This window comes from Leucopleurus acutus (assembly GCF_964270905.1).
Source record: "Leucopleurus acutus genome assembly, chromosome: 4".
Lineage (NCBI taxonomy): Eukaryota > Metazoa > Chordata > Mammalia > Artiodactyla > Delphinidae > Leucopleurus > Leucopleurus acutus.
Genome location: NC_139146.1, coordinates 72,965,735 through 72,992,699, shown reverse-complemented (window position 1 = coordinate 72,992,699; position 26,965 = coordinate 72,965,735). Strand labels below are relative to the sequence as shown.

General features: G+C 37.8%; 1 protein-coding gene across 1 annotated transcript in view; it reads left to right on the top strand.

Moving 5' to 3' along the window:
- Positions 1-26,965, top strand: part of SCFD2 (sec1 family domain containing 2) — a 394,032-nt gene that overhangs the window by 52,756 nt on the left and 314,311 nt on the right. Inside the window, exon 4 of the mRNA XM_082838240.1 lies at positions 16,684-16,859. Coding sequence (XP_082694366.1) covers positions 16,684-16,859 — 176 coding nt within the window. The remainder of the gene's footprint in view (positions 1-16,683; positions 16,860-26,965) is intronic.

Below are 26,965 nucleotides of genomic sequence, written 5' to 3'. Positions count from 1 at the left end.
CCAACTCCTTAGCATGCTATTTATAGAAATCTTTCTGACTTCTAGCCTCATGCTTCATCCATCCACTCAAATTGCTTTTCCTCCCTACTCCCCATTCCTCAGCAGGAACTTCTGTAGATCCAGGTCTTTGTTGTTTTCACCTGAAATATTCCCGTTTGATTGTCCCTCCAGGTTTCCTCCACCCTTCTCTACCTGTGCTTCTGGAGGCTAACCGTTATGGACTGCCTCAGCACGCTTTTCTGCCCTTGGCCTCTCAGTTCGGTTTGGCCAATGGGAGGCATGGGCAGGAGATTTAGAGGGTGGGGGGAGAGTATGGTTAGGGTATTGTTTGCCTGGCTTCATCCCTGCTAGGATGCAATTGGTTGCTTCCCTCTACCCTTCCCTTGTTAGTTTTCCTTAACACCCCTGATTTCCCTTAGCCTAACTTCTTAGGCATTCCTGTTGTTATGTTTGCCTTATTTTTCCTGTTAGAGTGCCATCTTTTTCCTGCTGGGACCTTGACTAATATAACCACTCACTTTACACTACGTGCTTGTGCACACACGCATGCACACACACACACAAACACTCTCCTGTCAAACCCACCTTATTTTTCATGATCTAGTACAAATGTCACTTTCTCTGTGGAACCATATCTAATTCCCCTTTAACCTTCTTCCTACACCCTCCTCAGCAAGCTGCATTGATTGCTCTGGCTTCTGAGGACCCACAGCTCTTTCTCTTATTTCTCTTAGTGCTCTGTCTTAGCACTTACCACAGTGCAAAATAGTTAAATGTGTGTGGATCCAAAACTTTGCTAGACAGTGTCCATTTCATATTCTCCATTGGCTGTTTGGCTTGGTATATAGTGTGTGGCTTAGTACTTGCTGCTTGAATGAATGGATTGCCTGATGCGTGTGAATGAGTAGTAGACGGACAATGTGTATTTCTACTTTCAGTTATATGCATTAATATTTCTATTTACAACTTTCCTTTATGATATTTCTTGTTCCTCCTGATATATTGTAGCATCTGATCATGTCTTCTTTCTTGATGCTCTTCCCTTGGTCTTCATGTCACTCTGCTCTTCTGGTTATCTTCCTCTTTCTGATAATTGTTTGATGCTTTTTTCCCTTAATTCTAGTTTCCTGGAAGACTATAGATATTTTTGTATCCCCTATTGTGCCTTGCACATGGATACTTGGTTAATAATTGCTACTGATCTTAAAGCCTGATCCTACTTCCCTCCCGCTCCAAAAAAAGAATGCTCATTTCATCCTTCAGGCTTTTAAAATTCTCCCCCAACATTTTCTCCATCATATCTCGCATCCCCTGTCATTCTTTCTAAAAGATGACATCTTCTCTCCCTATTGGTACTGTTTTTGTTCATACTTCTATTATAGCAGTTACCACCAGACCCTGAGTAGTTGGGCCTGAGAATTCTTATCTGTGCTTCTTAGTATTGTCCACACCTAACACAAGACCTTGAAGTTACTGTATACTCAGTAAGTGTTTATGGAATGAATAAATAAATTCTTGAATTAATACTGTCAGTTGGTATTTGTTATGTATTTATTTAATGGATTGCTTTTTCTATCTCCCTCCTATGGAATCCAAGAGTGACACTGATTTAGAACATCAGTTCTCAAAACTTTTTGGTCTCAGAATCCCTTTACATTGTTAAAAGCTATTGAGGGGAATTCCCTGGTGGTCCAGTGGTTAGGACTCGGCACTTTCATTGCTGGGGGCCCAGGTTCAGTCCCTGGTCAGGGAACTAAGATCCTGCAAGCCATGTGGTGCGACCAAAAAAAAAAAGCTATTGAGGTTCACAACAACCTATGAACAACAAAAAAAGAAACTATGTGGACACCAAGAGCTTTTGTTTATGTGGAGCATATCTATTTTTTTTTTAACGTCTTTATTGGGGTATAATTGCTTTACAATGGATGGAGTATATCTATTGATACATGTGAGACAGATAGAAAGAAAATATCACATCAGGAATTCAAGCAGGGAAAATTTTTAAAATATTTATTAATTAATATAAAAATATTATAATAAACCTATTACATGTTAATGTAACATATTTTTGTGAAAAATGACTATATTTTCTCAAATAAAATAATGTAGGGAAAAGAGTGGCAGCACTTTACATTTTTGCACATCTCTAACGTCTGGCTTAATAGAAGACAGCTGTATTCTCATATCTGCTTCTTCATTCAATCTGTTGTGATACATTATTTTGGATAAAGTATATAAAGAAAAGCTGACCTTAAAAAGATACGTAGTTGAAAAAGGAAGGAGTATTTTAATAACTTTCCAGAAAATTGCAGATATTCTTTGATACTACACCAGGTTTACAAGAGGAAATTTCTTACAGGTTAATTGCAATGTGGAATATGAAACCATATTGCTGAATTTTCCATACTCTGGTACATTAAAACCCATTGGTGTCTCTTGCACTTTGAGTGGCTCTTTTTTTTTTTTTTTCTTTTTTTTTTGCGGTATGCGGGCCTCTCACTGTTGTGGCCTCTCCCGTTGCGGAGCACAGGCTCTGGACGTGCAGGCTCAGCGGCCATGGCTCACAGGCCCCGCCGCTCCGCGGCATGTGGGATCTTCCCGGACCGGGGCACAAACCCGCGTCCCCTGCATCGGCAGGCGGACTCTCAACCACTGCACTACCAGAGAAGCCCTGAGTGGCTCTTTTATGCACATATTATTTTATAGCATTGTACATTATCACTTGGGCAATATTGGTTCTTTAAGTTATGCAGATTTTCGAAATGTTGACATATATTGTACAATATAACAAAGCCACATTTGTCAATATCACCACTGATATCATTAGAAAATCTTTAAGTATTAGGAATGTAAAGATATAGGGGCAGATACAAGTTTTCCAAAATTATAATTTCACATGAAAACTTGAGTTTCGATATTGACAATACAAACTGTTAATTGTTTTCCTTGAAGTGACAGATTCACTTCATTTACTTGTTGGAAAAAAATGTGTGAAGAACCATACTTTTTCAGTTGTCTTTTCGGTAAAAATTTTATGCCATTAAAACAGTGTGAACAGCGGTTCACAACTCAAGTAATCACATCAGTGCTTTTCCTTGAGGCAATGGTTGCACTGATACTTTGGTTGCCCCAGAAGTGCTTTTTGTATATTTCCCATTTCTCTACACAAAATATTGATGTTTTCTTAAGGGTTGAGATTTGATAAAATTAGTAACATTTGATTTTTCATCATAGCCATTCTGAAAGTGAAACTGACTACTCGTATAATTTGGTACCACTGCCTTGATTGGTGCTAAGGCACTGGCACTTTTACCCACCACTGTTATTGTACCGTCAATGCAAACACAGGATAGTAATAAAATCAAGTAGCATCTTTGTATTAGTATGAAAATAGTTCTGACTTTTCTGACTACCTGAAAGTGCCTCAAGGACCCAGGGGTCCATGGAACACCTTCGAGAACCATTATTTAAAAGAGTATCATATTCTCTGGGGTCCAAGATTAGCACAGTTTTCTAGAGGTCATTGGAATCAGTAGAAGGGGGAAAACTCATTGAAATTTTTTCTATACATTATCCAGATTTAGCCATAATAGACAATTGTTCTCATTCATTTAAAAGGTATTTATTATGTGTTCATAGTATATAATTAGGTCCTTGTAGGGGATAGGAAACATGAAAAAATACTGTCTTATTTTCAAATGAACAAGTTAATTAACTTTTCTGATCTGTTTTCCTGTCTTCAAAATGGGGATTCTATTGTCTGCTAACCCGACAATTAGATGAGATGATTTATTATGTAACATATAAATGTTTGTGAAATTCAGCGTGTTCTGTAAAAGGAGGATATAGCATGATAAAATTATTTACTGCCTCCTGGGCAGATAAAAGACATTATAAAAAATAATGACCAATGGTCATACAATTGCATATGAAGAGTATTCTACCAGATTTAGGGGTGGAATTACATTGCCTGTATGATTGCTTCCTGATCATCTTAGTTGGAAAACATGTGACTAGAGTAATGATTTCCAGAAGTGAAAGTGGAGATTGGGGTTTTAGTTACCTAGTGATTATGTTGGAGCCTAAGTAGTGAATTTCTAAAGGAAATATAACGTAAGGGTGATCATCCAGGAAAAGAAAGTAGAATGAGTGAGAGGAGGGTTGAAGGCAGAGTCGTAAGGAACACATCCATTTAGGGGCGTGAAGAAGAAGAGGATCTAGAGAAAGAGACAGAAAGAGTTTTTATTGAATTAATGATTAATAGTGCCCGAAAGCCTTAAGGTCACTAAGCACATATTTCTTTCTTACACTTCATCACCTAAAACAGAACCTGAATTGCCTCTGTTTCTCTGTTTTCCCATCCACAAAATGGGAATCTGGATTTCTAATATCCCATCTTCAAGCATCTGCCCTCTGGCTCTATATTTTTAACTTTAATTGGTGCATCTTTTTCTTCATTTTTTTCTCCTCCTCCTCTTATTAATCTTTATATTTTCTCAACAGAAGGGATCCTCACCATATGAGAATATGGTCTAGGAGTTTAAAAACCCCAAGGGAAGATCCATTGCTGTGGGGTGGGAGTTGCTTTACTTGGAGGCTATTCTTTCCAAGTCAGGGTAGACCCACCAAGGAAAGGCTGCTTACCTGGCAGGCTGGTAATCTGCCCCTTAGGTAACAGGGGTAATCTGTCTGTTCCTTTCTGTGCTCTCTGCTGAGTTTATAAACACTGATGCAGTGTTTAACTTAGCCTCAGGAAGGCTGCATTTCCAAAGAAAGCCAAACCCTAAGTGTTTCTGGTGGTTTTATATTTCACTGTTTTTGTAAAAATTTCAGGGAGAGCTGTTTATTTTCTGTTTGTGACCTGTGGTCTTGCAGCAGTTATACTTTATTCTGTACTATCCTGAAAACATATCTTGCAATAGATTTCTCAATTTTGGATCCATTTGATTGAATTGACTCATATAATTAAAATGATCTTTTCACATTACTTTCTTATTCTGTCCTTGTAATACTACAGAGCTCAAAAATTTGTGTAACAAGAAACATATACTGTTTAAAGGATATCCTAGGAAATCCTTCTTCAGTATTCATAGTGTTAAAAAAATGGACATCAATTCCCAGCTGGGTTTTATCCAAGTTTCACTATACAGATGGCTGTATATACTGCCCTTCAAATCCCTACGGGAGAAGATTTATACTGTCTTCCCTCTTCCCCCCCTTAATAACCTGTTTCAATGCCTAATAGTCATCACGATCGTGGAATTTTTTTCTCATGTCTGACTTAAGTTTCTCCACCTGCATGTTAACCATATTTCTTTGTCCTTTGACCTCAGTAGAGGTGGGAAACCGACAGTTATTATTACTCTTATATTTCTTTTTCTGTTGAAAGCCAATGCTTCATCCATTGTACAAATCAGTGATAGTGATAGACTCAGATTTCCCAGAGAAAAATACTGGTCTGTTCATTTCACATGAAACAGACATTAGTTTATATCAGAACCAAGAGACTATTTAAAAAGTAAAATAGTCTTTAAAATTCATATCATAGCATTAGTAAAATAAAAAGTAATTGTCTGTCCCCCCTCCCTATCATCTTACTCTTCAATGTAACCTTTGCTCTGAAATCAGTATCTTGCCTTCCAGGCCTTTTGTATGTAATTAGGTAAGAAAGTAAGTAAATAAGCAAGTAAACAAACAATGAGAAAAATAAAATAAAGGTGCATACTAAGAGTATGGCAATGTGGTTTCCATTGTGACTTTTTTTTTTTTCTCCTCTCTCTCTTATTAGAGTTTTGGCTACCCAGCATAAAATACCATGAAGGAAACTTAATTATACAGTTGTGCGAGGTTTTAAACATTGTATGTATACTTTAAAAATTATGTTAAGTTTGATCATATTTAAAATGTGTGGTTATATTGATACAACCATGGAAAACTATTTGGCAGTATCAACTTTAGATAAGTGTACACTGATCCAGCGGTTTCACGCCTGGGCATGTATCCAATGGAAATGAGTCTACCAAAAGGCATGTAGTAGAACGTTCATAGCATCATTATTTATAATGACCCTGAGCTATAAAACCTAAAGATCCTTCAAAGTAGAATGGATAGAGAAACTATTATAGTCATATAGAACAATAAAACACAGTGAGAAAAAAAAAGATTGAGATTTTGGATGATGTTGAATTTAAAAAAGCTAGATACAAAATAGTGTATCCGTATAATTCTGTTTATTATGACGTTCAAAAGCAGACAAAAAAGTGAGTTGTGTTGAGAGAGTTCAAAGTAATAGTTTGCTGTTGTGAGCTTATTGACTAGGTAGGTATTGACGGAATCTTCTAGGGTTCTGGAAATATTCCATACCTTGATCTGGGTGGTGGTTACGTGGATAGGTGTGTGTGTAACAGTGAACAGAACTACATACTTAAGATGTGTAAGCTTTACTTTATGTTATACCCCTCACTTTTCACCTCCATTATACCTGAGGCTTCTGAGTCTGAAATTGGTTGTATCTTCTGGGCAGATGGCCCCTCTTTGCTGCAGTGCCTTGTCACATATTCTAGGCAAAGCCTTTGGTGGGGGGGGGGAAGGGGAGGAAGTTTATTTTTACTGTTTGTTTTGCTGCATGATTTAGTACTCTTCTATTCCTCTGTTACTTCAATTAAAAACATTTTTTTAGTGCATGACCATAGTATTATTACATATAAAAAAGCCAGAATTCTCTTATAGCTATAATTACCTGAATGTTCTCATTTCTGCTATTTCTCAGTTTCCTAGTATAACTAAGTACAGTTATATCTCCCAACTGAAAATTTTATTCAGGCTGTATTCTAATATGTATGGATTTATAGCTGTATGTCTTTTTCATAACTGGGGAAATTTGAGTATAGGCTCTCTTCTTGAGATGATGAAAATGTTCTCAAATTATATAGTGGTGATGGTGGCATAACTGTGAATATAGTAAAATTCAGTGAATTGTACATTTTAAGGGTGAATTTTATGGTATGTGAGTTAAAGCTCATAAAGCTCTTGTTAAAAAAGAAGCTCTTAGAAATAAGGATATTATTGTAAAAATAAAATTCAGCCAAAGTTTAAAGATAAATCAAGAAAATTTCCTAAAATGTAGAAAGAACAGGACATTGAAAATATGATACCAAAGATAAAAGATATAGAGAACCAAGTCAGGAGGCCCAAGAACTATTAGAAGTTTCAGAAAGAGAGAGAAAGCAGAGGACAGGAAACTAGCAAAGAAAGAATGTAAGACTTTCCCAGATGTGAAGAAAGACATATCAAGTATATAGAATAGGCTTAACTGAAAAGCAAGTGGAAAGAATAAAAACCCTCTACACTAGACACAATCACTGTGACTCCTCAGAGTTACAAGAGAATGAGAGGCTCCTATGGACCTCAAGATGGAAAAAAGAAGCTTATCTACAAAGGAACAAGAATGAGACTAGCACACATTTCTTATGAGCAACGCTGAGCCAGAAGATAATGAAGCAATGCAGTATTTTCAACCTCGAATTGTAGATCCAGATAAACCGTTATTAAACTTTGAGGGCAAGAAAAAGCCTTTTCAGAGATAAGAGAACTTTGCTTTCCACACATCTTTTCCGAGGAAGTTACTTGAGGGTGTCCAGCAAAACAAGGCAGTATAGCAAGAAAGAAAAATCAGGGATTTAGCGAAGCGGTGTTCCAATAGAGGAGAGTAATAAAAGGCGTTCCAGGCTGCTGACTGTGCAAAAAGGCCTAAAGAACAATCGGCCCATGATGGAACAGGGGAATGAAGGAGTTTGGTAGTAAAGTATTCAGGGAGGGGAAAAAAAAACCCCAAAAAACCCCACAAATCAACTATACCTCAATTAAAAAAAAACAACACAACACAACACGGACTTCAAAGATAAGACAGTGTATTAGAAATTAGGAGAGTTTACAACTTTGATTAAAGCAGGGAATGCTCCTCCCCCGCCCCCTCAGAAAGAGCCCATACGCATTCTAGGACCCAAGTGTATTCTATGCATAAGGAAATGTAATCATAGCTTGTACATTGGGTCTGTCATTAATAGTTATATAGTTTATAATGATACAAACACTATTGACTAATTTTGAAGTTTCGAATCATGCTATAGAAAAAGCACATTAGACTAAATTATGGTTACAAAACAAAATATAAATGCTGTCAATCTTGACCGGATGAAAATAAAAGTACAGATGATTTGGAAGATGAAAGGGGGAAATACGAAGTAGAGGGAAGGGTAAGGGGAACTAATATCCTCTGCTTAGAAGACGAAAAGCCATAGCATACCATCTGTAGTTGACAGAACAAAGAAGAAAGTTTAAGTATGTAATGTAAGTTACAAAGATAACCAGCAGATGGGGAGGAAAAGTGCTTGAAGTCTTGTCTGCTTATGGACTATCTCACGATCTCTTTGTTGTGTGTCCCTTTCCCTTTTTAATTCCTTTTTGTCTTTCTGATGAAATGAGAAGAGGATGTAAACCGATGTGTTCATGCTACCCTCTGAACCTTTCGTACATTATTTACAAAACTCCGAAACCATCTTTGGTACACAAGATTCTGGCTCTCTTATGCCAACTGTTGAATTAACATTTGAAATTTTCCCTGACAGTGCTGCCCACCAACCAACAATTTAATATTAGTAGAGTTGCCACCATTGTCTACATATTAGTATAAGTGCTTTTGCTATAATTTACACGCATTCTTGGAAAACTTGTTTTGCAAAATCACATACTAGTTATCAGGGCTCGTGATAAAATAAATATCACTAGCAGGGCTTCCCTGGTGGCGCAGTGATTGAGAGTCCGCCTGCCGATGCAGGGGACACGGGTTCGTGCCCCGGTCCGGGAAGATCCCACATGCCACGGAGCGGCTGGGCCCGTGAGCCATGGCCGCTGAGCCTGCGCGTCCGGAGCCTGTGCTCCGCAACAGAAGAGGCCACAACAGTGAGAGGCCCGCGTACCTCAAACAAACAAACAAACAAACAAAAATCACTAGCAGAAGCCCATTCAAAAATCGATACAAATTTATAATTAGAGCACTAAAGTAAACGATAAAAATACTAGCACAGTTAAAAAGATTGGCCAAATTCCTATAGATAAAGACTACAGATAAAGAAACGCTACTGCATATATGGGACTTCATGTGAACAAAAGAGTAGAAGGTAGCTCACTGGAAGGTAATGTAAAGAGGAGCTGAGGCTGTTTGGTTATGGAGGCAAAGGCAAAACGCACTAAAGGTCAGGGAGAACCAAACAGGAAGCACTTCCAAGACAGTGCACGTGGCCAAGCAGAGCCAAGAAGAACTAGGAATGTAATCAGTGCTCAGCTCCTCTTGTGGCTTGCAGAGTTCAGCTATGTTTGTTTATTTTGTGTCCAGCTGCTCTTATTTGGCGGCACAAAATGTTAAAATGAGAAAAAATGACAAATGAATAGATATTTTTGTGTAATATTAAAATTATTCATGTTTGCCAATTATGTGTGAGTTAATAAACCAGAGTTTTAACAGAACATTATATTTAAATATTTTAATATACTTTGCCTTTATTATATTAGAAAAATGATTAAAAAGGATAAAAATGAAATGCTGATATTTGATTTCTGGAAATACATGTCTTAAAACATAACTTTGAGGACTTTCCTGGTGGCACAGTGGTTAAGAATCCACCTGCCAATGCAGGGGACATGGGTTCGATCCCTGGTCCGGGAAGATCCCACATGCCGCGGAGCAACTAAGCCCATGCACCACAACTACTGAGCCTGCGCTCTAGAGCCTATGTGCCACACTACTGAAGCCCATGTGCCTAGAGCCTGTGCTCCACAACAAGAGAAGCCACCGCAATGAGAAGCCCATGCACCGCAATGAAGAGTAGCCCCCGCTTGCTGCAACTAGAGAAAGCCTGCCTGCGCACAGCAGGGAAGACCCAATGCAGCCAAAAATAAATAAATTTATCAAAAAACAAAGCCCCCCCCCCCAAAAAACACATAACTTCGTTTGTTCACATTTCACACACTGGGTTTTCATTCGTGTTTTCAGGACAATGATGAATAAAAAACATGCAATGGGGCTTCCCTGGTGGCGCAGTGGTTGAGAGTCTACCGCCAGTAGAAAGATGGTTACTTTCTACCATTAAGACACAATTTGGGGATTAAATCAAATCTAGCACTGATAGAATACTTTTTTTTTTTAAGAAAATCAATAAAGAATCATATGTGTAGATATTTTAAATATATCTTACCAAGCCAAAAGCAGGTTCAGAAAGTTATAGTTTATCAAATGTATATAATAAATGGAAGAGTAAGTTCCATAATTGATTTGAATACAATGGAATTCAATATTGTAAGGATCACAGACAATATAAATACATTAAATCCTTTTATTTTCCAGATATGTCCCCTTTCTCCCAAGAGATAATTCTATTTCAATAAGAGTTTCAAAATATACATAGAACTGATGGTTGTTAAAGTTTTGTGTTTGTTTCTTAACTAAATTGAAATCAGAAGCCCATTTCACTTCCTTAAAAACTATAAAAAAGAAAAAGAAAGCCTAATAGATTTTCTTACTTGAAAACTATTTTTCAAATTTCAAAATTGTCGCTTTTCAAAGAGTTGCTATGTATTATGCAGTTTTGATATAAAATAGCCCTTGTTTTTAGGACTTTAAAAAAATGTGTTGCAAAGCCTTCTTGGGTTGACATTTTAAAATCACCATGTAAATCTGCCTGACAAGTTTTTTTGGGTTTTTTTGGTAATATGAGATGTGAATAAATGTTCTATTACTTTTTCAACACCTGGTTCTAGTTGCTTGCAGTTTTAGTCGATATGAACTGAGAAGTTTTCTCAAGTTGTTAGCCTCACAGTATAGCATTTTTGGTAGTCAGTCAGTTGATTTTGACTTGTTTTATGTAAGATTGTGATTAAATTTATATTTTAAAAATGTCACTAGCCTATATTTTAAAGCATTTGTGTGAAGTACTCTTTTACTAAATTCCAATTAACGTGTTACGAATTTTTACCAAAAAACCCCCCTGCTTTCATGACATATATAAGGAAGTGTTAATGGCTTGTGTGTGTAAGAAAAAGGTATACAGAGGGGAACAGAATGGAGCAGCAAAGGTGAATAATTGCTGATTCACAAGGTAGTGTTCTGTTGGCATTTCCTGTTATGAAATATATCCATTTGTTCCTTTGGATCTCATGCCTTATGTGTTATGTAAATATGGTCACTGAGCCCAAGTCTGAGCTAGGAAATTGCCAACTGGATAAAAAGTTTAATAACTATGTTTTTGAATTGAAGACATTCTTTTTTAAAAATATATTTATTTATTTACTTACTGGCTGTGTTGGGTCTTCGTTGCTGCGCTGGCTTCCTCTAGTTGTGGCGAGCGGGGGCTACTCCTCGTTGCAGTGCATGGACTTCTCATTGGGTGGCTTCTCTTGTTGTGGAGCACGGGCTCTAGGGCATGCAGTCTTCAGTAGTTGTGTCATGTGGGCTCAGTAGTTGTGGCTCGTGAGCTCTAGAGCATAGGCTCAGTAGTTGTGGTGCACAGGCTTAGTTGCTCTACGACATGTGGGATCTTCCCTGACCAGGGCTCGAACCCAAGTCCTCTGCATTGGCAGGCGGATTCTTAACCACTGCGCCACCAGAGCAGTCCCTGAATTGAAGACATTCTTATCTTTAAATTGAACATATGGTTATTGCATTCGAAATCTAAACAGACTGGTGACTTTCTTGGATGATTTCCATTTCTTGAGGTCTCTCTAAAACACAGTTATGTTATGAATGCATTGTATGTATTCTTAAAAAATTTTTATTTATTTATTTTTTGTGGTACACAGTCCTCTCACTGTTGTGGCCTCTCCCGTTGCGGAGCACAGGCTCCAGACGCGCAGGCTCAGCAGCCATGGCTCACGGGCCCAGGCGCTCCACGGCATGCGGGATCTTCCCGGACTGGGGCACGAACCCGTGTCCTCTGCGTCGGCAGGCGGACTCCCAACCACTGCGCCACCAGGGAAGCCCTATTCTGAGCCCTTTAAATTCCTCCTCCTTCAGTCCAGGAGATAAGGTTGGAGAGGTGAGCAATTACATATCACATAGAGCCTTTCATGGTTTCAGGACATTTTAGTTTTTGCCTTAACAATACTTACCACAATAATGATTAAGCAGTTGTTTGTATAATTGTTTTATGACTTTCTCTCTTGATACACAAAGCTCTGTGTGTCCAGGGACCACGCTGCGTCACCTGCAGTACAGTGTATAAACAAATAAATGGAGCTCATGGCAATGTTAGATTTGAACACATTTCATGTGAAAATTTGTTTTCATATATTTAATGTTAATATTTAATATGTCAAGATGTTTTTGTGTAAAAATATTAATCATCTGCACAAAAGATCCCCATCTCCTAAGAAGGGAATGAGATGTAATGAGCTGAATTAATTAGGAGAGCATCCAGGAATCATTTGCCTTCTTTATTTGTTGGCCATGAGGACAGATTTTTGTCTGATTTGTTCATGGGTTTATTCTTAGCAGTAAGAACAGTCCCTGGCACAGAAATATATGTTGAGCCAATGGATTGATAAAAGTTAATGACACTCACAACTCAACAGGAAGAAAATAAACAACCTAATAAAAATGAGCAAAAGATTTGAACAGACAAACTTCACCAAAAAAGATATAGGGTGACAAATAAGCACTTGAAAAGACCAACATTATTAGTCATTAGAAAAGTACAAATTAAAACCACAGTGAGTTGTTGCTAGATACCTAATAGAATGGCTAAAACCAAACTAACTGGCAATACCAAGTGCTAGTGAGGATGTGAGGCAATAGAAATCTCATTTGTTGCTGGTGGGACAGCTCACTTTGGAACTTAGTTTGTCAGTTTCTTATAAAGTTAACCGTACACTTAGCATATGGCCCAACATCCCTAGAAATTTACTTAAGAAAAATGAAACCATATGTCCACAGACACATACACACATAAAAAAAACAAAGATGTTTGTGAAGGCTTTATTCACAATTTCTTTCTTTCTTTTTTTTTGGAAATTGTTGGTGGACTTTGATTTGTGAATCTTTTTCAATTTATTTTTATTTATTTTTTTTTAATTTTTATTGAAGTATAGTTGCTTTACAATGTTGTGTTAGCTTCTACTGCACAGCAAAATGAATCTGCCATACATATACATATATCCCCTCCGTTTTATTTCCCTCCCATTTAGGACACCACAGTGCATTAAGCAGAGTTCCCTGTGCTATACAGTATGTTCCCCTTTGTTGTCTATTTTATACATACTGTCAACAGTGTATATGTGTCAATCCCAATCTCCCAATTTCTCCCACCCCACCCCTTTCCCTCTTGGTATCCATACGTTTGTACTCTATGTCTGTGTGTCTATTTCTGCTTTGCAAATAAGGCCATCTATACCATTTTTCTAGATTCCACATATACGCGTTAATATGCGATATTTGTTTTTCTCTTCCTGATTGACTTCACTCTATGACACTTCCTAGGTCCATCCACATCTCTACAGATGACCCACTTTCGTTCCTTTTTATGGCTGAGTAGTATTCCATTGTATATATGTACCACATATTCTTTATCCGTTCCTCTGTTGATGGACATTTCGGTTGCTTCCATGTCCTGGCTATTGTAAATAGTGCTGCTATGAACATTGGGGTGCATGTGTCTGTTTGAATTATGGTTTTCTCTGGGTATATAGCAAGTAGTGGGATTGCTGGGTCATATGGTAGTTCTATTTTTAGTTTTTTAAGGAACCTCCATACTGTTTTGCATAGTGGCTGTATTAACTTACTTTCCCACCAACAGTGTAAGAAGGTTCCCTTTTCTCCACACCCTCTCCAGCATTTATTGTTTGTAGATTTTTTGATGATGGTCATTCTTACCAGTGTGAGGTGATACCTCATTGTAGTTTTGATTTGTACAGGATAGAAAGCCCAGAGATAAACCCATGCGCCTATGGCCACCTAATCTATGACAAAGGAGGCAAAAATATACAGTGGAGAAAAGACAGCCTCTTTAATAAGTGGTGCTGGGAAAACTGGACAGCTACATGTAAAAGAATGAAATTAGAACACTTCCTAACACCATACACAAGAATAAACTCATAATGGATTAAAGACCTAAATGTAAGGCCAGACACTGTGAAACTCTTAGAGGAAAACATAGGCAGAACACTCTATGACATAAATCGCAGCAAGATCTTTTTTTGACCCACCTCCTAGAGAAATGGAAATAAAAACAAAAATAAACAAATGGGACCTAATGAAACTTCAAAGCTTTTGGACAGCAAAGGAAACCATAAACAAGACCAAAAGACAACCCTCAGAATGGGAGAAAATATTTGCAAACGAAGCAACTGACAAAGGATTAATCTCCAAAATATACAAGCAGCTTATGCAGTTCAGTATCAAAAAAAAGCCCAATCAAAAAATGGGTGGAAGTCCTAAATGCACATTTCTCCAAAGAAGACATACAGATGGCCAACAAACACATGAAAAGATGCTCAGCATAACTAATTGTAATTTCTAAAAATTGGAAAAAAACTCAAATAATCATTAACTGGTGAATGGATAAATGGCTAAACAAACCATGGCACATTCATACAATGGATTACTACTCAGCAAGAAAATGGTGCAAACTACCTATATAAGCAACAACATGAATGAACATCAAATACCTATGCTAAAGTGAAAGAAGCCAGACTCAAAAGGCTACATACTATATGGTTCCATTTATAGAACATTCTAGAAAGGCAAAACTATGGGACAGAAGCCAGATAAATGCAGATAAGTGTTCACCAAGGGCTGGGGGTGGGAAAAGAGAATTGACTACAAAGGGGGAACTTTTTGGAGTAATGGAAATATTCTGTATTTTGATTGTGACAGTGCTTACCCAACTACATGCATTTGTCAAAATTCATAGAACTGATTTGAGAACACCCTGAACCAGAAAAGGATAAATTTTACTGTATGTAAATTATACCTTAATCAACCTGACTCAAAACCGAGCAGAGAAAGGGTTAATGAGGCTCTTCTCTATTAGTACTTAAGCAAGCAAATCATTAGCTTGCTGCTTGGGAATCAGGAATGAACCATGCTTTGCCGAGGGACCAAAGAAACTAGTGAAACTCAGCTCCCTGCTCATCATTCCCACTGTTTTTCTTCTTTTCATGCTCGCCCTGATAAACAGGTAATAAGGCACTTCAAAATCCTTAATCTCTTCAAAATATGTAATGAAAAGATAGAATATGTTGCAGGCTTATAAGTTGCTTGAAACAAGGTCTTTATTTTTTGTGTATTATAGTCTGTGGCAAAACCATTAATTGACAAATGCCATTTAGCACCATGTAAGACACTGAGCTCTCACTTATTTGCTACTCCGTAGAGCTGCTGTGAAAATCAAGAGGACATACTTGCACTGTATAAACGATAAAGTGCTAAATAAATGCAGGTAGTCTCATTGCCAAATATTAACAAACTAGACATAACAAACAAACTGGGATTTCAGGCATCAGAGAGTAAACCACAAACAGGGTGTAGGTAAGATGTAAAGGAAAGAATTACTTGACTTGCATCTATGTTTGGCCCCATTGCCATCTTCTTGCCCAATGAGGAGAATCTGTGGTGTTCAGGAGTTCAGTCCATAGCATTGATGAATGGCAGGAGTGAAATTTGACGTATTAGAGTGGGAAGCGAGTAAATGGAAGGACTGCTATAGGCAAAAGTTGGACTTAGAAGCTGTGAAAGAGTGAATCTTCAACAGGTGGTTTTTTGTTTGTTTTTGTTCGTTTGTTGTTTGTTTTTGGTACTCCAGTCTTCTGTGAAGTGGGGGTCTCGTTCTAGATAGAGGTGACCATTGTAGTAAATGTACTGTGTCACCCATACCAAACCATTTCTTCTGATATCTCATCTTCCAGGATTTTTGCCACTCTAGTTCTCCATACATTTTTGTGGAGAGGTACTCCATGTTGAGCTCAAGAAATATTTATTCATATGACTTTATTTGATAACTTATTTATGGGGTATTTCAGAATTATGAAATGAATTCTAGCAATATGGCTTTGGCAAGATCACTTAACATGTGTTTTCTTGCTTGCAAAACGCAGTTAATAGTTTCAACTTTGCTGTTGTCACCATGTTGTTTTAAGAGTCACGATAGCTTAGGCAAGCTTGCAGTTTACTCTGAAGTTTTGTGCTGATGTAAGGCAGTAGTATTTTTTTATTTAATTTAATTTAATTAATTTATTTATCTGTTTATTTTTGGCTGCATTGGGTCTTTGTTGCTGCGCACAAGCTTTCTCTAGTTGTGGTGAGTGGGGGCTACTCTTCGCTGCAGTGCACGGGCTTCTCATTGTGGTGGCTTCTCTTGTTGCGGCACATGGGCTCTAGGCATGCGGGCTTCAGTAGTTGTGGCTCGCGGGCTCTAGAGCACGGGCTCGGTAGTTGTGGTGCACGGGCTCAGTTGCTCTGCGGCATGTGGGATCTTCCCAGATCAGGGATCGAACCCGTGTCCCCTGCATTGTCAGGTGGATTCTTAACCACTGTGCCACCAGGGAAGCCCTGCAGTAGTATTATTAATGGCATTCTCTTCATTATTTTTACCACTCCCAGAAGAGGGTACACTGATAAATTGTATGTTTTTCCAGGGAGAGTCACTCCGGGACAGCTCACGTCCTATATTCATCTCTTCAAGAACAACCTCAAAGCTCTAGGGAATCACTGTGGGCTCCTACAGCTTGGGCTGGCCACTGTTCAAACTCTGAAACACCCGCAGACTGCCAAGTGGGACAACTTTCTGGCTTTTGAAAGGCTCCTTCTCCAGGTATGTTGCTCTGGGAGCTTCTTGGGATATTAATAATTAAAGTTTTTAATTCCAGGGAAAATCTTTGATATTTATTATAATCTTAGTAATAAATCATATTGTTGACATATGCCCTATATCATATTTTCTTAAGTGCCCCCAATTTAAAATTCAAGTAGCAGTTTTTTTCTGTATCTACTTTTTTTTTTTTTTTTGACAGTAACGTCTTTGGCTTCTCATTCAATACTTTAGAATGTTTTTTGAGTATTTGACTAAACTTTGAAGATCTCTTTTCAGTTTTATGCCATTTGGGCCTTTCTTGATCTTCATGGCATCTTTATTTAATCCTTGCTACTTTTCCTGTGGAATATTGCTACTGTTTACATTTCTTCTGACACTACTTTCTAATCCTTAAACAACATATAGCATGTGGCTTAAAATGATGCTTATAATAGACGAAAGGGAGGCAAACTCCATTTGTAATTTTCTTTTTTTTTAAAGTATTAGCTTATTTATTTATTTATTTATTTGGATGCTCTGGGACTTAGTTGTGGCACATGGGATCTTCCTTGCCACATGCGGGATCTTTAGTTGTGGCATGCGGGATCTTTTTTTAGTTGCAGCATGCGGGATCTTAGTTGCGGCATGTGGGATCTAGTTTCCTGACCAGGGATCGAACCGGGGCCCCCTGCGTTGGGAGGGTGGAGTAGTAACCCCTGGACCACCAGGGAAGTCCTCATTTGTAATTTTCATGAAGAGAGATGTATGTGGAGTAGGACCTTTTCACTATTGATAAAATATTTTCATGGCAAACTTTTAAGAAGATGTATTTTTAAAAATTATAAAGTATTTCAAACACATAAAATAATATGACAAATATTTATGTACCTTACACATAGATTCAATATAATTTACTAGTTTTTTATGTTTACTTTATATCCTTTTTCATTAAAGAAATAAAACTAGACATAAAGTTGAAGCATCTCTGATACTATACCCTTTTTCTGCTCTGATTCTTCTTTTTCCTTTCCCAGAGGTAATCACAAGCTTGATTCCTTGTTTCTATATGTTTATTAAATATTTATTTTTCCATGAATAATACAGAGTATTATGCTATGGGTTTTACTTTTTATGTAAGTGATATCACATTATAAGTATCCCTAAACAACCTGCTTTTCCCTCTCAGCATTCTGTTTTAAGATAATCCAAATTGACATGTATAGATTTAATTGTATAAATATTCAATTTATGGAATCTATATTGATGTATAATTAGACTGTTCCATATTTGTGTGTGTGTTTGTGTGTGTGTTTGTGTGTGTGTGTGTGTGTGTGTGTGTGTGTGTGTGTGTGTGTGTGGTTTGAAAGAATGAGATGAATATCCTGGAACTTGTCTTCTGGTCCACATGTGAGAGAGTGTCTCTAGGGCATTATACCTTGGAGAGGATTGTTATTTTGTAGACCATGCATATTGTTGAGTTTACCAAATATCACCAAACTGATCATCAAAGACTTTGAACTAGTTGACTTTTCTGCTAGGACTAGATGACAGTTTGTTTCCCAGCATAGTGTCCAGCACTCAGTATTATCAAATTTAAACATTTTTTTATAATGGGTCAATACTATCTTTGTATAAATTTGTATTTCTCTGGCTACTGATGAGGCTGAGCACCTTCTGTAGTATTTATTAGCTATTCAGTTTTCCTCTTCTACCAATTGCTCATTTTTATACTTATTTATCTATTTAGGTAACAGAAAAAACTGTTTTATGTCATGCAAATACTTCTCCCAGACTGTGGTTTGGCTTTTAAATTTCCTATATGTTTTGTTGTACAGAATTTTTGCATTTGATGTACTCTAGTTAATGAATATTATCTTTTATAGTTTATTCTTATTTATGTTTTATATTAGAAATCTTTTTGTACCCCTAATTTCTAAATATATTGTTCAGTATTTTCCACTAAAAATTAATTTTTGTTTTTGACATTTGAATTTTTATTTATTTATTTAACATCTTTATTGGAGTATAATTGCTTTACAATGTGTGTTAGTTTCTGCTGTATAACAAAGTGAATCAGCCATACATATACATATATCCCCATATCTCCTCCCTCTTGCATCTCCCTCCCGCCCTCCCTGACATTTGAATTTTTAATCCACCTGGCATTTATCATTGTTTATATTATTGGGATCTCATTTTCTTTTCTTCCATATGGATAGCCTATTCTCCCCACACCATTTATGAAATATTCCATTGTGCTGTAGATTACTTACCTAACAGTCATTTCCCTCTTTCTCATGTTGGCAGAACACCAGTTTTGTTCCAGTGTCCACTCTTTTCCCACATGATTCAGGCAAATCCTGATTGGTCTCAGACTATATTAATATTCTCATCTCCCCACCTAATGATTGGTTTAGCAGTTCTAGCCTAAGGGAGGCAAAGCGAGGTTTGCTGGAGGTGCTTCTAAGAAAGATTTTCTTTTGTCCTTGTAGAAAAATACATAATGAAGAAACAAGCTCCTTTTTATTGATATATGTTTGTGACGCTTTGATTATTTTGTAATAATGAAGGGAGCTCACTGAGATCCTGAAAAAGATCAACAGAACCTAAATCCTTAAAGATGACTTTTAGTCTTACCTCAGAATATCTTGTTTTGTGAGATGATGATTCTTCTCATTGTTTAAGCCATTTTAGTTGGTTTTCTATTATTTGGAACCAAAAGATATTCATCCTTTTCTCAATGATACATGATACACTAAGATCTCATATAAAAATAGGTTTGTATCTCACTTTCTAGTCTGTTTCAGTGGTCAGTTTATCCATCACAGAGTTAATACCACAGTGTTAAAATTAACATGTCCAGTTTTATGCCTTTCTCTATAAAAGAAACTTACTAGATTTTTTATGGGTATTTTAATGATTTTAATACCAGTTGTAAATTGAATTTTCTAATTGCTCATTGCTAGTGTATTGGAATACTCTTGGCTTGACTTTTGACTGGTGATCACTTGTCCGACCTTGCATTTTCTATTAATATTTGTTTTCCTATTTCTTGCTGTGATTCATTGGTTGTCCTGTATTTCCTCTGCAGGCAATAATATTATCTGTGAATAATGGCAGTTTTGTTACTTCCTTTACACACTTCATACCACTTTCTTTTTTAGTGCACTGACCAGGCATACTACAACCCTACTCAACAGAGGCAATGAAAATAGGCATTTTCATCTTATTCCTGACTTTAAACACAATGTTCTAAAATTTTACCATTAAATATTATATTTTGTTTTGTTTTTAATCAGGCTAGGGAAGTTCCTTCTTAATCGTATTTTGCTGAATTGTTGTTATTGCTGTTTTTATCCTGCCTGAGTGTTGAATTTCACTTAATACAGATTCTGAAATTTTTTAGGTGAATATATACATATGGTTTTTCTCCCATAATCTGTTAATGTGGTGAATTGTATTTATAGTTTTTTAAATAATCATTACTGCATTCCTGGGATAAGTTTAACTTGATCCTACACACACACACACACACACACACACACACACACACACACACACACACACACTGCTAGATTTAGTTTACTAATATTTTATTTACGCATTTGCATTTATGCTTGTAGGTGAGATTACCTTATAATTTTTCTTCATTGTGCTGATGTTGTCCAGTTTCGCAACAAAGGTTACAGTAGTTAGGTAAAATCAGAGTGAGTTTCATTTTTTGTATTCTTTGGAGCTATTTATATAAGAAAGGAATTTTCAGTTGCTTAAAAGTGAAATATGCCTAAATTTAGAATCATGTGGACCTGCTGTGTTGTTGTTAGACTTAGATTTGTACTTCCAATTTGATTACTTAAGTGTTTATAGATCTATTTAATTCTCTGTTTCTTCTTGAGATTATTTTGGTAGTTTATATTCGTTTAAATCCATTCATCTATATTTTCAAATTGGCATAAATTTATTTATAGAATTCTCTTAAAATTTTTAAATCTCTTTTGAATATATAGTTGTAATTCCTTTTTTCAATACCTGGTATTTTTATTGCAAAATTAACTCTCCTTTTGATTTTGGTTCGTATTAGCAGAATTTTATTAGTCATTCTAAAGAATCAGCTTTAGTTTTTTATTTTGATATACTCATTCATGCTCTGTTTTATTTTTCATTAATTTCTGTTTTTATCTGATTCCCTTTCTTCTGTATTCTTTGGTTTTACTCTGTTGTTCTTTTTTTAACTTCCTATTTTCAAATAATGTATTTAAGATTATGAATTTCCCTCTAAATACTGCTGTAGCTTAGTCCAAAAGTTTGACTGTTGTTATTCAGTTCTAAATATTTCACAATTTCTATTATGATTTTCCCTTTGATTTATTTATTATTTAGATTGCATGATATTTTTTAAGTTTATAAATATATGAGGTCTTTTTTTTGCTTTACGCGGGCCTCTCACTGTTGTGGCCTCTCCCACTGCAGAGCATACGCTCCGGATGCGCAGGCTCAGTGGCCATGGCTCACGGGCCCAGCCGCTCTGCGACATGTGGGATCTTCCCGGACCGGGGCACGAACCCATGTCCTCTGCATCGGCAGGCGGACTTTCAACCACTGCGCCACCAGGGAAGCCCTATATGAGGTCTTTTAAAAAAACTTACTTTTACTTGATTATTAGATTATGGTCAGAGAATGTGTTTTGAATGATATAATCTCCTTATTTATGTGACTTCCTTTGTATGTGATTCATTTCTCTAAATGGTCCACATATACTCAAAAAGAATGTTTATTCTCTAATTGTTTTATGTAGTGTTACATAAATGTCCCTTAGCTTACAGTAATCATATATAATATATATTAAAATATATATTATTATAATATAAATAATTCAAATAAATATAAATGATTCAAGATACATTTTTAAAAAATTCTTTATCTCCTTACTAGCTTCTGACAGAAGTGTTTTCAAGTTTCCCACTATGATTGTGGATTTATCAATTATTCCTTATATTTTTTCTCTAACTATATCTATCTATATCACCTATATCTATATCTACTTATTAAAAACCAGGTCACAATTCTAATGTAATACCACAGGGTTCATTCTAGTTTTCTCCCTTTCCTTATCTATAAATCCCTTCTGTAGGTAACCAGTCTCCATTAGCACTGCTGCCCCTCTCACAGGTGCCTTCCTCACCTCACCTGGGCTTGTCTTCCTGCTCCAGGCTATGGCCAGGCCCACAAGGATGTTCGCTTTTACTTCACACAAAGGTTCCCCTATTGAAACCTCTCCACGTGAATGCCCTTCCCACCTCACTCAGGCTCTGACCTCTAGTGCTGTGCTGCCAGGCTTCCACCTCTTGTGTGGGTGCCCTCCTCACCCCTCTCAGGCTCCAGGACCCCACACCAAGCCCCGCTGCTGCTCCCATGGCACAGATGCCGTCTCCCCTCTGTAGGCTCAGACATCCCATGCCAGAATATTGCCATTGCCCTGTTTGCATGTTCTCACCTCCCTGCTCAGGCTCTGACACTCCATCTTGGGAGATTGCTGTCCTCCAACCTCCCCATGGATGCCTGTCTCACCTCCTTTGGTTCTGACAACCTGTTTAGGGCTGCTGCTTCATTCCCCTCCCTTCTCTGCCCACCCCACTCCCTCACAGAGATTCCCTCCTCATCTCACAGGGGCCTTGGTCGCCATTTAGACACACCCCTCATCTTGCTCAGGTTCTGAAACCCTGTACTGGGTCTTCACTGCCGCCAGCCTCTGTGAGGTTCTTTTCTGCCACTTCGGGTTCCAACAACCCCTGCTTAGCTCTGCCACCCACTATGCGAAGATGCCCTCCTCACCCTCTTTTGATGCTGACACCCTGCACTGGGATGCCCCTGCTTCCCGCCATGCACTCCCTTGGGCTCTGGCAACCTGCTCTAGGCCACTGCTACAACCTCCCTCCCTCCTCCTGCCCTGCCACCAGGACAACCTCTTCACCCCTGCCCACCACTGACACCCTGCAAGGTGAATCTCTAGCAGCAAAATCTAACAAGAGTGTTTCAAAACAAGGCACAGCAGTTTTCTCCCAAGAATGATAATCCTTCAACTCACCAGAGATTTCTGAAGAAACATGACACAGTATTACTTCTGTGGCATCTTATATTTATAATTAATTTTTGGAATCCTTTTCCATGTTAGACTGCCTCAGATGTGACCACGGTACTTGGTGTGCTTCTCTCAGCAAGTGGAGAAGGAATAAAAAGACAGGGAAAAAGAAGTAACATTTAAAATGCTAAAACCTCACTTTTATCATAATTGCACATTACCCTGACCAGCACTGTGTACTCAGTCATTTCTGGGTCCTCATAAGTTAGTGTTTTCGCACAGGCGAACTTATACACCAGCCATAGCAATTGCTCTTTGTTTGTGAACAGGCTTATTTTATCTAGTATACACTCATCCATTATTGTAATGAGTCATAATATATGCTGAGTTGCCCTATTTACAGACTTCGGTATGAAAGTAGCGCATCTGAGTTTATTTGGAGCATGAGGACAATGTCTAGATTTTTCCTATGGGCTTGAGAGCCACGTAATGCAAACCTCAGCCAGCGCTGAGAGCTGTGTATTTCTTTGGAGACTCATTTCCACCACTCTCTCCCCAGCCTCCGTCACTGAACCTCAGTGTTGACTTCATGGCCTAAGTAACCCTGTAGACAACCTTGGTAAAGAAAAAGAAATTGGTCTTGGAAATGTATAATTAAACACAGGTTACTGCATTCCTTCTACTCACTGCCATCTCCTGGCTCAGTGGTTCTGGCGATTTAATGACTAGTCAGCAAGAGATCTGGGTACTATTCATAAGACTTATGTTTGACTCAGGCCCTGGAATATGACAGAAAGATAATACTGTGTGCTCAAAAGAAAAACTTTTTTGATTATTATTGGGAAAAATCTAATAATTATTTGCAGTGAATGTTTTTAAAAACCAAAGGGGATAAAGCATCTTCTCAATTCCTTTTTCTCTCCATTTTCATCAAGGTCCAATATCACGGTCCGTGTTTTAGGCATTCAGCACATATGTGCTAATTAACAAGTAATTCTGTTTGTATTTCAAGTTAAAAAATGTAGAAACGAAGTTGAACCTGAACGTGGCTGCATCTATGATTCTATTAATGAATGTATTCACTTGTAAAAGTAGCTTTTCTTTTTTTTCTTTTTTTTTTTTTTTGCGGAACGCGGGCCTCTCACTGTTGTGGCCTCTCCTGTTGCGGAGCACAGGCTCCGGACGCGCAGGCTCAGCGGCCATGGCTCACGGGCCCAGCCGCTCCGCGGCATGTGGGATCTTCCTGGACCGGGGCATGAACCCGTGTCCGCTTCATTGGCAGGCGGACTCTCAACCGCTGCGCCACCAGGGAAGCCCTGCTTTTCTTTTAATCAAAGTACAGATTTACTTAATTTTGTGGTAGCCTTTGAAGAATTCTTTTTTTATTACTATAAAAAAAAAGAAAGTTTGATTTAGCTTCCTCATCTAAATGGGAATAAAGTGCCTACATCATAGTGTTATTGTCAGGATTGGATGAGATTACATATGTATATCACTAAGTACAGTGCTTGCATCTAGTAAATGCTCAATAAATAGTAGTCATTATTTATTCTTTTAGCTGAGCCAAAAATATTGCAAATGCCAATTTACTTTATGCAAGTAATAGTTTTAATATATTCTCAACTAGATTTTGTTTTTCTAAATTAAAATTTACTGAGGAAGAATGAGACTGTTACATAGAAAACTGTTGCTGTCTTTTTTTACTTACTATTTGATGATGTTTAACAGTATTTTTCTTAAATCCAGATTTAAATCTCATTGTTTTTACATTGTATATCTGATGTTTTTATGCTAATTGTTTCAAAGAAAAATTTTATTGACAATAATTTATTGGTGGTTATAAAACGATAGCAAACTATGTAGTAGAGGAAGCAGCTGTGTTTATACTTTCTAAAAAACATACTTTATAAATATATATGTAGTATCTATCTCCAGTTTTTTTTTAGGTAGAATTTACATTTCTAAATAAAAAAATCCAACTTGGAAAATGACATTTTAAATTAAAAAAATATATTTTTTGGCTGTATTGGGTCTTTGTTGCTATGAGCAGGCTTTCTCTAGTTGTGGCGAGCAGGGGCTCCTTGTCATTGCGGTGCACTGGCGTCTCATTGTGGTGGCTTTGCTTGTTGCAGAGCACAGGCTCTAGCCATGCGGATTTCAGTAGTTGCAGCACATGGGCTCAGTAGTTGCGGCACACAGGCCCTAGAGCGCGCAGGCTTCAGTAGTTGTGGCCCGCAGGCTATAGAGCGCAGGCTCAGTAGTTGTGTTGCATAGGCTTAGTTACTCCGTGGCATATGGGATCTTCCTGGACCAGAGCTCAAACCCTTGTCCCCTGCATTGGCAGGCGGATTCTTAACCACTGTGCCACCAGGGAAGTCTGGAAAATGACGTTTAAATAAAATATAAATGATTTATAGAGCCACTCATGATTTTCCAGGTAAATGTTGCTTTAGTTTTAAATGTTATCTGTCTTTGCAATGAAAAGTCGGCACAGCATTTTATCAGTTGCCAAAGCAGTTTTTAATAGGTAGAATTAGTTTTCTTGATGAGATACTAAACTTCAGAGTATCTCTTCTGTACAGATCAAGTTTAACGAAACTAAATGACAGTATGTCTGCATGTCCTATAGCAAATTGGTGGGTTTTACCTTCTCAGTCCTCTAGAGCTTCTATTAGGTCCCAAGCCAGACGGCTAGGCTTGGAAATGTAATGGCTCATTTTAGGTCTGTTCCTGACTTCACCAACACCCTGGGAGGTCCTGATTTGTCACTTGCAAAAGTGCTGGTGATATTATTTGGATGAAGAGTGAGGGGAAGAGGCAAAACAAGGTGATCCCTAAAGTCAGACCTGAGTGTTGTTTACGGTTACGGAGATTTTTCATAGGACTTTTGCTGAGAAGGAAAATTGTGGAGCATGTTAAAAGAAAATCTCTTGTTTCTTTATGCTCTACTCTTAACACTTCCGACACCAAATGTGTAGGGGTTTTTCCCACACCAAGCAATCCTCCAACCCACTACTGGGTGTCACACCCACTGGGTATCCTGTAATTCAATTATGAGTAACTAAATGGAGTTAGCACAGACGCCGCAGGTTATGGGCTAAGTCCCACAAGACTGCCCCCCACTTTAGACATCAGTTGCAAGTCTGGGCCTCTCATACTTCTGACCAACCTGCTATCAATCAGGGTTCCCACGACCCCCTCTTTGGGTTCCATAATTTGCCATAATGGCTCACAAAACTCAGGGAAACATTTATATTTTTATGTATTTATTTTTCAACACTTTATTTTTTATTTTTTTAACATCTTTATTGGAGTATCATTGCTTTACAATGTTGTGTTAGTTTCTGCTGTATAAGAAAGTGAATCAGCTATACATATACATATATCCTCATATCCCCTTCCTCTTGCGTCTCCCTCCCACCCTCCCTATCCCACCCCTCTAGGTGGTCACAGAGCACCGAGCTGGTCTCCCTGTGCTATGCGGCTGCTTCCCACTAGCTATCTATTTTACATTTGGTAGTGTATATATGTCCATGCCCTCTCTCACTTCGTCCCAGCTTACCCTTCCTGAAACATTTATTTAAGTTTCAGCTTATTAGAACTCGGGTGAGGTCTGAAAGTGTCCTAAGAACAGGAGCTTCTGTTCCCATGGAGTTGGAGTGTCCTACCCTCCCAGCACGTGGGTATGTTTACCAGCCCCAAAGCTCTCTAAACTCTATACTTTAGGGATTTTTATGGAGGCTTCATCTTGTAGACATGATTAATTATTAACTCAGTCTCTAGCCCTTCTCCCATTCCTGGAGGATGGGGCAGGGTGGGTGAATCTGAAAGTCCAAGCTTCTATTCTTGGCTTGGTCTTTCTGGTGACCAGCCCCTATCCAGGAGCTACCCAGGAACCCACCAAGAATCACCTCATTAGAACAAAAGATGCTCCTATCATCCAGGAAATTCCAAGGGATTTAGGAGTTCTGTGTACCAGGAATCAGGGTCCAAGACAAAATATTAGAACAAAAGATGCTCCTAGCAACCCTGTTGCTCAGGAAAATAC